Source organism: Lepus europaeus, chromosome 1 (genome assembly GCF_033115175.1).
Source record: "Lepus europaeus isolate LE1 chromosome 1, mLepTim1.pri, whole genome shotgun sequence".
NCBI classification, from domain to species: domain Eukaryota; kingdom Metazoa; phylum Chordata; class Mammalia; order Lagomorpha; family Leporidae; genus Lepus; species Lepus europaeus.
In genome coordinates this window covers 65,937,021-65,950,405 of record NC_084827.1, presented here as the reverse complement: position 1 = coordinate 65,950,405, position 13,385 = coordinate 65,937,021, and the positions used below count along the sequence as shown (strand labels likewise).

At 39.7% G+C, this 13,385-nt stretch overlaps 1 protein-coding gene across 3 annotated transcripts in view; it reads left to right on the top strand.

The window, feature by feature from the left end:
* PTPN4 (protein tyrosine phosphatase non-receptor type 4) overlaps positions 1 to 13,385 on the top strand; it is a 193,787-nt gene that overhangs the window by 153,475 nt on the left and 26,927 nt on the right. For all 3 annotated transcript variants that reach the window (XM_062184611.1, XM_062184543.1, XM_062184597.1), the window contains 3 exons: positions 784 to 943; positions 7,544 to 7,627; positions 7,710 to 7,766. In XM_062184611.1, the coding sequence (XP_062040595.1) occupies positions 784 to 943; positions 7,544 to 7,627; positions 7,710 to 7,766 (301 nt within the window). The remainder of the gene's footprint in view (positions 1 to 783; positions 944 to 7,543; positions 7,628 to 7,709; positions 7,767 to 13,385) is intronic.

Sequence of the window (13,385 nt, the reverse complement as noted above, 5' to 3'; positions counted from 1 at the left end):
TCTGGAGCTGGCTCCGTGGCACAGAGGATAAACCACCACCTGAGATGCAGGCATCCCACATGGGCACCAGACCAGTTCGAGTCCCAGCAGTTCCACTTCTTATCCAGCTCCCTGCTAATGCGTCTGGGAAAGCAGCAGCAAATGGCCCAAGTGCGTGGGCCCCTGCCACCCATGTGGGTGATCCTGGTGGAATTCCAGGCTTCTGGTTTCATTGGGGCCATTTGGGGAGTGAACCAACAGTTGGAAAGTCTCTCCATCTTTTCTAACTCTGCCTTTCAAATAAATAAATAAATCTTCAATAAAAAAAAAAAGTAAGTTTCTACCTTGAAATTTCTGCTACCATACTTACCTTTTCTTTTCTTTTTTTTTTTTTAAATTTTTTTTAACCTAAGTTTTTTTTAACTTTTATTTAATGAATATAAATTTCCAAAGTACAGCTTATGGATTACAATGGCTTCCCCCCCCCCCCATAACTTCCCTCCCACCCGCAACCCTCCCCTTTCCCACTCGCTCTCCCCTTCCATTCACATCAAGATTCATTTTCAATTCTCTTTATATACAGAAAATCAGTTTACATACTTACCTTTTCTTATCAATTTCTGCTGCCACAAATAGATCCTTATACTCTGTTAATTGGAGTTTTGCCTTCTCACCTTAAATTATAGACTCTGATGAGATGTACTTTTGTCTCTTCAGTGATGATTCAACACTCCTCTAGTAGTTGTCGCATCATTAAGTTAAACTTCCAAAATACTCGTTCTTCCCTCTTTTTTTCTTGTTTAGATCACAAGAGACCCCTGAAGATGGACAGCCTCCAGCTTTACCACCAAAACAATCTAAGAAAAATAGTTGGAACCAAATTCATTATTCGCATTCCCAACAAGATCTGGAAAACCATATTAGTGAAACATTTGATGTCCCATCTTCCCCTGAAAAGTCTACTGTAAGTGGCTTCTGCAGCTACTGTCACTTTTCTTTGATTTCTTTAAATCATAAGTTTATTTTAGTGTGAGATAGTTTGGTTATAAATTACATTACAGTGCCTTGTCTTTTTCCTCATTCTTTGGTCATGAATTCTGCCATGATATAACTCAATAGTGGAGTTTACAGTTACCGTTTATAAAATGACTGTTGCTCTGGAAGTTAAGTTCTTGATAGATTTGTGTAAATTTCAATCTTGTAAACATGCCAGCATGTTCAGGACAAATGCTAATAACCCATTAAATACTAACTTTGTTATATAATTCACTCAAAAATTATTTGTTGAGTACCTGCTATTTACCATGCATTGGTATGGTCTCTGAGGATTAGACTGAAGAAAATAGAAAAGAAACAAATCCTTGCCTTCAAATACCTTATATTCTGAGGATAAATAGTAAATAAGGTAAATCATTTAAGTGCATAGCATATTAGGATAAGTGTTAGGGAGGGAAAATAAAGCAGTAAGGGAACCAGGAAATTTCAGAAGTAGTGTTGTAGTTTTAGGTAGTGGGATCTAGGGATGAACTTAGTGGGGAGCATACAGATGTCTCCTGGAAGAGCGGGTAAGCTAAAGAAACAGCAGGTCCAGAGACAGGTATCAGTCTGTTTTCTGTGGATGTAATCCAACAACTCAGACTGGGTAACTTATAGAGAGTACAGGTTTATTTCGCTCGTGGTGTTGAGGCTGGCTAGTCCAAGAGCGTGAGGCTGGCATCTGGTCAGGGCCTGCTTGCAGCATCATGACATGGTGGAAGGCATCTGTAGTGACAGAGCAACTGGCAGCTCCAGTCTCTCTTCCGTTTCTTGTGAAGTGACTACTGCCATTATGGGGGTCCACCCTTACGACCTTGTCTGATCCTTATGTCTCCCAAAGGCACTGCTTCCAAATACCATTAATATATGATGACTCATGGAAGAACACACTCAAACCATAGTAGCAGGAGTATGACTTACATCGTCAAGGAACAGCAAGGGAATCAGTTTGGCTAGACAAAAATGAGAAAATGAGGAGGAGATAGGCTAGACCCTTAATTCCTTCTATGATGAGGAATTTGGTTTTAAACTCTAAGTGAGATAGGAAGCAAATGGACCTATCTGAGGAGAGAAATAATGTGATGTCACTTAAGTTTTAACTATATCACTCTGATTTTGTGTTGAAAATATACTGAAGGCAAGGCAGAAGTAGAGATACTGGTTGTGAAGTATTGCGATATTACATTGCAAGTAATGGTGATGTGGACCATGGTGAGGCAGTGCAAGGCCTGAGATTTGGCTAGATTCTGGATATAGTTTTGAAGTAACGCTGGCATGATATGCCAGCAGATCAGTTATAAAGTACAAGAAGAAAGGAGAAATCAAGGAAAATGGCAGTGTTTTTAGCCTGAGCAGCTTAGAAGGATCAACTTGGTATTTACTGAGATGTGAAAGGCCACAGTTGGAACAAGTATGGGTGGAATAGCAGGAATTTATTTGGGGATACATTAAGTTTGAGATGCCTATTGGGAATCCATCTGGAGATGGAAAATGTTGAATATATGACTCTGGAGGTGAAGGGAGAAGTCTGAACTAGAGTTGTGACAGTCAGAGTTGATGGCATGCCAATGCTATGAAAGAAACACAATATTGGAAGAAATCACCAAGGAGTGGAATGTAGTTCTGTAAATAAGAGGCTCTAGGAATTGAGCTTTGGTCCTCTAAATTGTAAAAATGAGGGGACTGACAGAACGTAGCAAAGGAGATGGACAATATGTAGGCAGCAAGGTAGAAGAAAACTCGACAGCTGCCTAGTATAAGGGGTCAAAGAGGGAGTGACCAACTTTGTCAGATGTTACTGGTAAGTCAAGTCTAACAAGGACAAGAATTAAATACTAGACTGACGAATGTGAAAATCTTTGTTGTCTTTAATGAGAACAGTTTTAGTGGAGTCGTGTGGATGAAAACTTGGACTGGGAGGATGGGACTGAGAAAATAGAGACAGGAAGTGTGGGCAGCTCTTTTTTAGCAACAAAAAGGAGCTGGTTGGGGCAGTAGCTGATGATGAAGTAGAGCCTAGAAAGAGTTTTAGTTTTTGTTTTTTTAATTTAAAAACTCTTAACAGATAAAAATTGTACATATTTATGGAGTACCCTATGGAGTTTCAGTACATGTATGCATTTTATTATGTACAATTAAGATAAATAAATATATATATATATATGTATACTCAAACATTTAACATTTCTTTATAGGGAGAATTTTCAGAATCCTAACTTCTAGTTTTTTGATAGAGAAATATACAGTGCACTAACAGTATCAGCAGTCATCCTACTGTGCAAAAAGAAGCCCAAAACCTCTTGCTCCTATTTAACTATACATAAGTTCTTGTTAAGCAACCTGTCCTCATCCCTCCCTGTTGCTCCCCAGCCTCTGACAACCACCTTTATAGTTTTAACTTCTATGAAATCACCTTTTATATTAGACACCACATGTGAAAGATTATGTGGTACTTAACATTTCTCCATGTGACTTATTTTACTTAACAAAAGAGATCCAGTTTCATTCATGATGTTCCCGATGATGAGCTTTTGCCCCTTTTGTGGCGGAGTAGTATTCTGTTATGTATATGTATCATTTTCTTTCTTCATTCATCAATGGATCAACACCTAGTTGTCTCTTTTTCTTAACTATTATGAATAGTGTTAGAATAAACATGGGAGTGCAAATTTTTTTAAAAAGTATTCACTTCATTTCTCTTCGATACATACCAAGTAGTAGGATTGCTGGACCACATGGTAATCCTATTTTTAGTTTTGTAAGGAACCTCCATGCTGTTTTACACAATGGCTGTACTCATTTACATTCCCACCAACAGTGTACAAGGGTTCCCTTTTCTTCACATCCTAGCCACCCTTTATTATCTTTTGTTATTTTATTTTTAACTTTTATTTAATGAATATAAATTTCCAAAGTACAGCTTATGGATTACAATGGCTTCCCCCCCCCATAACTTCCCTCCCACCCGCAACCCTCCCCTTTCCTGCTCCCTCTTCCCTTCCATTCACATCAAGATTCATTTTCAATTCTCTTTATATACAGAAGATCAGTTCAGTATATATTAAGCAAAGATTTCAACAGTTTGCCCCCACATAGCAACACAAAATGAAAAATACTGTTGGAGTACTAGTTATAGCATTAAATAACAGTGTACAGCTCATTAAAGACAGAGATCCTACATGATATTTTTTTAAAAATTAATTCATTTTCTATGCAATTTCCAATTTAACACCAGAGTTGTTTTTTTTTCATTTTCAATTATCTTTATATACAGAAGATCAATTCACTATATACTAAGTAAAGATTTCATCAGTTTGCACCCACACAGAAACACAAAGTGTAAAAATACTGTTTTAGTACTAGTTATAGCATCACTTCACATTAGACAACACATTAAGGACAGATCCCACATGAGATGTAAGTACACAGTGACTCCTGTTGTTGACTTAACAATTTGACACTCTTGTTTATGGCATCAGTAATCTCCCTAGGCTCTAGTCATGTTATTTTATTTTATTTTTTAATCTATTTTATTTTATAAGTGAGTGAAAAAGAGGTCCCATCCACTTGCTCATTCTCTAAATGTCTTAACCAAGATTTCTAGCTGGTGTAAAACCAGGAAGTAGGAACTCAATCCAAGTCCCCTCATGAGTGGCGGGAGCCCAGCTACCTGAGCCGTCACTGCTGCCATCCAGGATCTGCATCTGCAGTAATCAGGAGCTTCAGCCAGGAGTCAACCCCAGGCACTCCAGTGTAGGCCACTGCTTAATTGCTAGGACAATCTGCTTAAATTCCAGGCCTGCCCCCTTTTGTCTTTTTGATAATAGCCAATCTTACTGAAGTGGGGTAATATCTTACTGTACTTTCAATTTACATTTCTCTTCTGACTGGAGATTTTGATCATTTTTTCATATATCTATTGGCCATTTGTATACAAAGAAATAGCATGGTTATATTGCACCATAGATCAGGTGGGCCTAATAGACATCCACAGAATACTTCATCCTGTGGCTGTAGAATGCGCATTCTTCTGAACAGCACATGGAATATTCTCCAGGGTAGATCATACTATAGATCACAAGACTTTACAAATTAATAAAAAATACATAAATATGATACTGAGTATCCCCCAAAATCAGATTTGTCCCAAATCTGCAGTTGTTGTGTTGTTTAAAATAAACTAGGGAAATACCTAAAGGGAGTAGTCCTTCCATACAACCTGTAAGTGAGGCTGGGCTAGGCCCAGACTCCTGGTCTTCCAGCTACCAGTGCCATGATGCTAGATTACCACCAGAGCTCACAGCCCATGGCGACCAGTGCAGCTAGGGGTGGGACCAGAGCCTACCCTGCTGTGGTCTGTCTGCTGCTGTGGTGCACTCACCCCCAGTGCCATTCCTACCAGCCACTCATGGTACTGGCTGAAGTATAAGACTAATGAGCTGGGGCCACAGAACTCCACTTGACACCAGAGCAGGTCCAGAGGCTCCATGTGCAGGCATTAGCCTGGGAACAGGAACTGTTAGCATCTGCTCATTATTGGATTTTCCCAGCCTGCCACTGAGTCCCAAAACACTCCTTACTATCTGCACTGGGTTGTAGGAGGGGTGGTAGAGGCAGCCTCACAGCCACCCAGGCAGGTACCAGATCAATCACTCCTGGGTCTCACAGTCATTAGGCCCAATGCAATCTTGGGGGTGTGTCTGGTGGTGATAAAAACTGAAACAAGTCTGTCCCAGCAGAGCGCAGGCCTCTTGCCTGATACTGGGGCAAGTCTGGAGACTTTATCCACATGCAGTGTCCTAGCAGCAGGAACCTTTAGGCTTTACTGGGCCAGTGTGAGTCCCAGGACATATTCCTGTGGTTCTTTGGTGCCTTCCCAGGACGGAGGAGGGTTATACGAGCAGCCCCTGCACCACCCAAATTGGCAGTAGGCTGAGTCACACCTGGTATCACAATCACTGGGCCCCATGAAGTTTTGAGAGTGCACACCAGGCCCGCCTGAGGCTAGCAGTGATACACACCAGACTGAGCACTTCCCACCACAGCACAGGCCTCCATCTGAGCCACAGCCAGGTCAAGAGGTGCTGTGTAGGAGTGCCAGCCCTGGGGTGGAGGCCTGTGGGCTTTATCAGGTGCTAGATCTCAGGGCAGCGGCAGGCCTGGCTCTGAGCACCAAGGCAGAGTCCTAACCAAGACTCTCCTGCCCACTTTACACAGCTGGAGTCTTGCTCTGCTTTCTGCCAGTGGTTGGGGTTGGGTGGCAGAGGTCCCTGCCTGTGGAGGTGCAGGCCTAGAGGCAGGGGCCATATGGCCCTGTCCAATTCTGAATTTCACTGTGGTGGGCCTGGCACTGCATTTCAGTTCCCTTCCCCTCTCTCAAGTAGGAAGTGTCTCTCTCCACACTGAGCTCCTCTTAGCTGAGGGAGGGAGGGGTGATATTAACAATTCTTGCCTTCTTGCTTTCTTCCATTCTGTTAACTAAAATGAGCCACTGTGGTCTCTCACATGGCTTCAGCAGTTCTCGTAAAGGTGGCTTGGTGTTCAGATTGCTGTGTGAATTGGTGTCCCTGAGGGGAGATGGACACTGCAGCAGCTTGCGTAGCCACTGTCTTGCTCCATCTTGAGTTCTTTCATTAAATCAGAAAGGTGAGAGTATTTCCCAGAAGAATGGGAAAATGGATACTGAAGTAAGAGAATTGTTGGCACTGTCCCTGGGTATGGGAGAAGGAGTGGGGTCTAGAGAAATTAGAAATACAGTTTGAGAGCAATATGATAACTTATCTAATTAAAGTGTTTATAGGGAATTCACAGAATATATAACTAATTCTGCTCTGGGACTAAGGGGAAGATTCCTAAGAGAGATCATCTCTGACCCGCATCTTATGGTATAGAATTAGATGGTTCCCTTCAAAGAATAAGCATCAAGCATACTGCATGAAAGAAGCTAATAACAAATAGCCAGGTGTTACATGGTTTCTCATGTGAAGTGTTCAGAATAGTCACACCTATAGAGACCGGAAGTATAGTACAGGTTGACTAGGGTTCAGAGAATGGGAGCAGGAGGGAATGGCGAATGGTGCTCATGGATGCAAGGTTTCTTTTGGGTTGATGAAAGTATTCTAAAATTATTAGATGGTAGTGATACTTGTGCAACTCTGTGACTGTAGTAGAAATATTCTGAAATTAATAGATTTTAAATGGGTAATGTATATGGTATATGAATTATCTGTCTTAAAGCAGTTTTTCAGAAGTACACGTATCAAGCAGAGGAAATATCATTTGAATTTGTCTAGTACTATGAGCACCTGTGATGTCTGAAGCTTTGAGCCAAGGTTCTAGAGATACTGTGATTAACAAAGACAGACCTGGTCCTGTCAAAAAATTTACTTTCCTGAACCAATATTTTGATTGGAATTATGGTTATCTACATAGTATACATGACAGAAGCATATAAAAGGTACACTTTATATATATTAAGGATAGATTATAAATGAAGAAAATAATGTTACTTACTTTTTATCTTTTTAAGCCGAATGGTGGTATTCCACATGATAATCTTGTTCTCATCAGAATGAAACCTGATGAAAATGGAAGGTTTGGATTCAATGTAAAGGTAATCTAGAATTTATGTTGTATTTGGATTTTAAATTAATATCTTCTCACTTCAGTAATATTTGACTTGTTCTCTTTTTAAGGGAGGTTATGATCAGAAAATGCCTGTGATTGTGTCCCGAGTAGCACCAGGAACACCTGTAAGTTATTTTAATTTTTCAAGTAAATCTTGCATTGTTGGCTTTTTTATAACTGTATTCTCTTTATTTATTTATATCTTCCATCCACTTGTCCACTCCCTAAATGCTCACTACAGCCAGAACTGGTTAGGCCAAAGTCAGGAGCCAGGAACTTCATCTGGGTTTCCCACATGGATGGCAGGGACCCAAGTATTTGAGCCATCATGTGCTGACTCCCAGGGTGCACGTTAGCCAAATGTTGGTTTGGAAGCAGAGCTGGGTCTCCAACCAGACAATCTGAAATGGAATGCAGGCATCCCAAATAGCATCTTAACTGCTGTGCCAAATGCCTAACCCCCCCACCCTCTGTTTTTAAAAGTATGTACTTTTTAAAAATTATTTTTATTAGTTTAAAGATAAGAAAAAATTAATCATTTCTTTTATCAAATATCAAATGTTGGCTGAATCTCTTAACTTGCTGTAAAGTTAATTTTTAATCTTTGTTTCACAAGACATTTTTAAATCCTTGCTTTTATGAAGAAGTTATAAGTTATAAGTCTTAGTTAAGACTAAGACTGCTTCCAAAATGTTAACAGCTTCGGTCAGAATAATCTCCAAAAACAAAATATAGACAGAGGTATATGGGGGGGTAGTGTTTGCTGATTTAGTGTTTCAATTAGGAAAACTGAAGTTCAGTACTTTGCATTTGCCTGCTTTGTCTTTAGAAATTTTATTTTAAATAGAAATGATAGTCTCGGAACAATTTTTGAAACTATGAACATTGAAAACAAAACTGAAGAAAACATTATACGTAACCATGTACCCCTGTTACTCATCATTCAGCTTCAACAATTAGGAAGTTTCTGTTCAAAATAGGACAATTAATTGTGGGTGCATTATCATTATTGCTGTTATAGGTAGCAAATACTGCTTTCAAATTCCCATTTACATTGTTTTCCAATCAGCTAACTTCATTTTTATTTTATTTCTGAATGGTCTCTAAGCACCCTTTTTCATTTAACTATGTGAACCAGCAGTCTGAGAAAAAGAGGCTACCTGATTTGGTTTTTTGTTATTGTTACTTTGTAGCAACCTCGAAGTTGATTTGAAAATCATTATCAAGATTGATAAAGGATATCACGATATGTAGTTTGGGTTCTGATTTTAACAGATACTCATGGGATACCCCTGGCATAAGAATAAATGCAAAATTTATCAGATAGCCATTGAGTGTTGCACAAGATCCAAGGACAGGAATACACTCAGACATCTAGAAGGAACTTTAACTATCATCCCGACTCCACTTCTCTTGTGATGGTTCTGTTCTCTTTTGGTGCACACCAGTTTGCACACTGAATCAACTTTACATCTCAAGCTACTCCAGATAAATTGCAGTCTAAATAAAGTGTACTTGTTAACAGCTTCAACCCAAGTCCTATAACATCATCACCACACACACTCAGTTCAAATTGTCACTCAATAGATGTTTAAATACCTACCACAATTTTGATCCTCAGTGTCTGGTAGGATATAACTACTGATAACTTCCAGATGTACATATTACCAACTCAGTAACCTAGAGCAACTGAACCAGTCCTTCAGTCTAAATTATAAACTCCTGAGTTGGCTGTTTGGCCCAGCGGTTAAGATGCCATGGAACCAGCATTGTGGTGTTGCAGGTAAAGCTGCCACCTGCATTGCCAGCATCCCATATTGATACTGGTTTGTGTCCCGGCTGCTCCACTTCCAACCCAGCTCCCTGCTCATGGCCTGGGAAAAGCAGCAGAAGATGGCTCAAGTCCTTGGGCCCCTGCCATCCACATGGGAGACCTGGATGAAGCTCCTGGCTCCTGGCTTTAACCTGGTTCAGTCCTGGCCATTGCAGCCATTTGGGGAGTGAACCAGCAGATGGAAGATCTCTCACTCTTGCTCTTGCTCATTCTCCATCCCTCCCACCCCCTTCCTCTCTCCCTCTCTCCTTCTCTTTTCTCTCTCTCTTCTCTCTCTTTTTATCTCTGTAACTCTGTATAACTCCAGCTTTCAAATAAAATAAATTTAAAAAAAAAAAAAAGATACCTGCATCCCATATTGGAGTGCCTGGGTTTAACACCCAGCTCGACTCCCAACTCAAACTTACTGATAATGCAAACTCTGGGAGGCAGTGTTAATGGCTCAAATACTTGGGTCCCTGCCACCCATGGGGAACACCTGGATTGAGTTCCTAGCTTCCAGCTTCAGCCCCAGCAATTGCAGGCATCTGTGGAGTGAACCAGAGGGTGAGCTTGCTCACTCTTGCTTATGCTCCTTTTCTCTATGCCTCTCAAATAAATAAAAAATAGATTCTAAACTCATGAAAAATAATCCCTAAATAGATCCAGCTTAGATGAGATATTCTTGTTTCAGAAATTTCAGTTGTGCTTCAAGAGTGGAACCAGGGATATATAAAATACATACATATTTATATATAATTTATATATATATATAAAATTACTCCTTTCAGAGCCAACGTGGTGCTGAGAATTAAGTTGCTACCTGCAATACCAGTGTCCCATAGGGGCACTGGTTCATGTCCCGGCTGCTCCACTTCCAATCCAACTCTCTGCTAATGGCCTAGGAAAAGCAGTGAAAGAGAGCCCAAATGCTTCTCACTCTTGACTTCAATCTGGTCCATCCCAGGAAGTTGTGGCGTCTGAGAAGTGAACTAACAGATGAAAGATTTTTATGTGTCTCTCTCAGTCTGTCTGCCTCTCAAGTAAATTTTTTAAATAGAGCAGGCATTTTGGCATAGCAGGTTAAGCCACCACTTAGAATGCCCACATCCCATATGATAGTGCCTGCTATCAATTCCCACCTCTGCTTCTGATCCAGCTTCCTGCTAGTGCACACCCTGAGAGGCAGCAGATGATGGCTCAAGTACTTGGGTCCGTTCTACCCATGTTGATGACCCAGATGGAGTTGCTGGTTCCTGGTTCCAACCTGGCCTGGCTTTAGCTGGTGTTGACTTTGGCGAATAAACAACTGAAGGCTCACTCTTTCTTTCTCTCTCTCTCTTCAAATAATCTTTTTTTTTTTCTTCAAATAATCTTTAAAATGAATAAATAACAAAGAAAAGTGCAGACAAAATTGGGAGAGATAATCCACAATTATTTAACATATATTTAGGGGTTATATGTGTATGTTTAGGACATGAGAAAATGAGAGATTGCTGAATTCTGTCATGGAAAAAATTAGTAGATAATGCCTAAAATAGAAAAGGAAAACAAAAGGGAGATGTTATTTCAAGGTACAGAGGTAGAGACAAAAAGAGGTAACTAAAATGTTGAAAGTCATTGCCTCAAATCAACTGTGAATGTCAGATAGGAAGGAAAACATGACTTTGTGAATTATTTTCTGATAATTCCACTTTTCAGCATGGCCTCTAATGAAATAATTGGACCAGAAAACAAAGAATACTTACACAAAATGTTCATCATGGTATGGCTTATCACAGTTTAAAGAAAAAAACCTGTTTGCATCATTGGACTTACTGGAATAAAGCATGCGTTGCTTTACACCTGTCGAGGTGATAGTTTATGTCTACACAAATCTGAGATTATGTCCACAAAACGGTGTTATGGAAAAATCCATGTTACCCCACATATATTTGATTCTGTTTTTTAAAAACATAAATTGTGTACATAGAGGAAGTCTAGTATATATTAAAAAGTATTGGCTGGCGCCACGGCTCACTTGGCTAATCCTCCGCCAGCAGTGCTGGCACACCGGATTCTAGTCCCGGTCGGGGCGCCGGATTCTGTCCCAGTTGCTCCTCTTCCAGTCCAGCTCTCTGCTGTGGCCTGGGGAAGGCAGTGGAGGATGGCCCAAGTGCTTGGGCCCTGCACCCACATGCGAGACCAGGAGGAAGCACCTGGCTCTTGGCTTTGGATCGGCACAGCGCGCTGGCTGCAGCGCCATTTGGGGAGTGAACCAACGGAAGGAAGCCCTTTCTCTCTGTCTCTTTCTCTCATTGTCTAACTCTGCCTGTCAAAAAAAAAAAAAAAAGGTATTAATAGTGTTCTGTATGGGAAATGGGATTACTGATATTTATCACTTTTATAGTCCATATTTAATTATCTAAATCATGACAGCATGCATTGCTGTTATATTAGAAAAAGCAATATTTTGTTTTAATGGCAGCTGTAATAGTGGTTCTTCTGAGAAGTGATTATATTTTTGAATTAAGTCAAGGGTGTACAGGGAACATTGTACAGACAGGATCACTCCCAAACTGTGTTCTCTAACTCTAAATTCTCTTCTGAAGATATAGAAGTTAGTAGTGATTTTTCTCTTCTACTTCATGGAGCTATACATTCCCATTAATATTGGCTGCATTGAGCACTTTAAGACAATAGCATTTTATCATTTTAATTTTTATTGATTTGGAGGCTACCACAGTCTTCCAATTGGAAACCATATTTTGAGTGATTATGGGAAAGGGACAGGATTCCAAATATTTTCATGTTTGTGTGTATGTGTTGGATACCTTTTGAAACAAAATGATTCACAAAATTGTGTAGTTCTTCCCATCTGATAATCCTTTAGCCAGTAGCTGTTGCTCCAACCAAATTATAGAGTTTATCTAGACTTTCCAGATTAGAATGAAACACAAATAGAAAGTTATAATATAGCTGACAAAATGCAGATTAAATATAAAGGAATTCCCTTTATTGGTAGTGGATACAGCGAGAGAGATGCATCACTCTGCTCTCTAATACTTCTTCTTTTCTACTATTACCAATTATACTCCACAAAGTAATGTGGGAGGCTCTTTCTGCTCCATACACTCCATTCAATTTCTGCTAGTATCATTAGCTCCCAGTTCACTTCACTTTGTTGTTGCAAAGACATTCACAAAAATTGGCAACCAAATTGGTACACAGAAGCATCACACTGATACTAAATATAGTGAGTGTTCAGGTGTCTGTCATCTACTTCACTACAGATGTTGAGGGGAAAAACCACTCAGGAGAATCGGCATAATCTTAAATATGAATATTTCAGATTTTAAAGCCTTGGATTGAATATCTCATCTTTGTCTTCATAACAAATCTATGAAATAACCAGAGCAAATAACTGCTGCTTTTTCAGAGTTTCAGATGTCTAAAATCACACATTTCATAAGCGGTAGAGAATAATGTGACTTGTATGGACCAGTGCTCTTTCCGCTAATGACGCTACCTTCTTGGATTTTGTTGAGTTGTGTTTATAATGACTGAGTGGTTTTGCCTCCATATCGTCATGCCTCTATCACAGATGTTCCTTCTTTTTATAAGATTCGGCCCGATTATTTCTTTCTCTACCTGGCTTTTCATTCATCAAACTTGACTGTTTTCATTGCTATGCCCCCAGAACATGCTGTCTGTATTTCTGTTCCTTTTATATCTTTTACCTTAATCACTAGTTTGTAAACAGGCAGTCCTCACTTTGCATAGTAGTACAGGACCATAAAAATGACCATGCAAGATGAAACCATACAATGACTTTAATGATCAATTGGAAAAATTAGAGTTGTTCCTATGACTTAAATTTTTTTCAACATTAAAATCTTTGTTCCTGTCTGTTATAAAGGTATAGAAAAGTAGAAAAAAGAATAAAACTAAT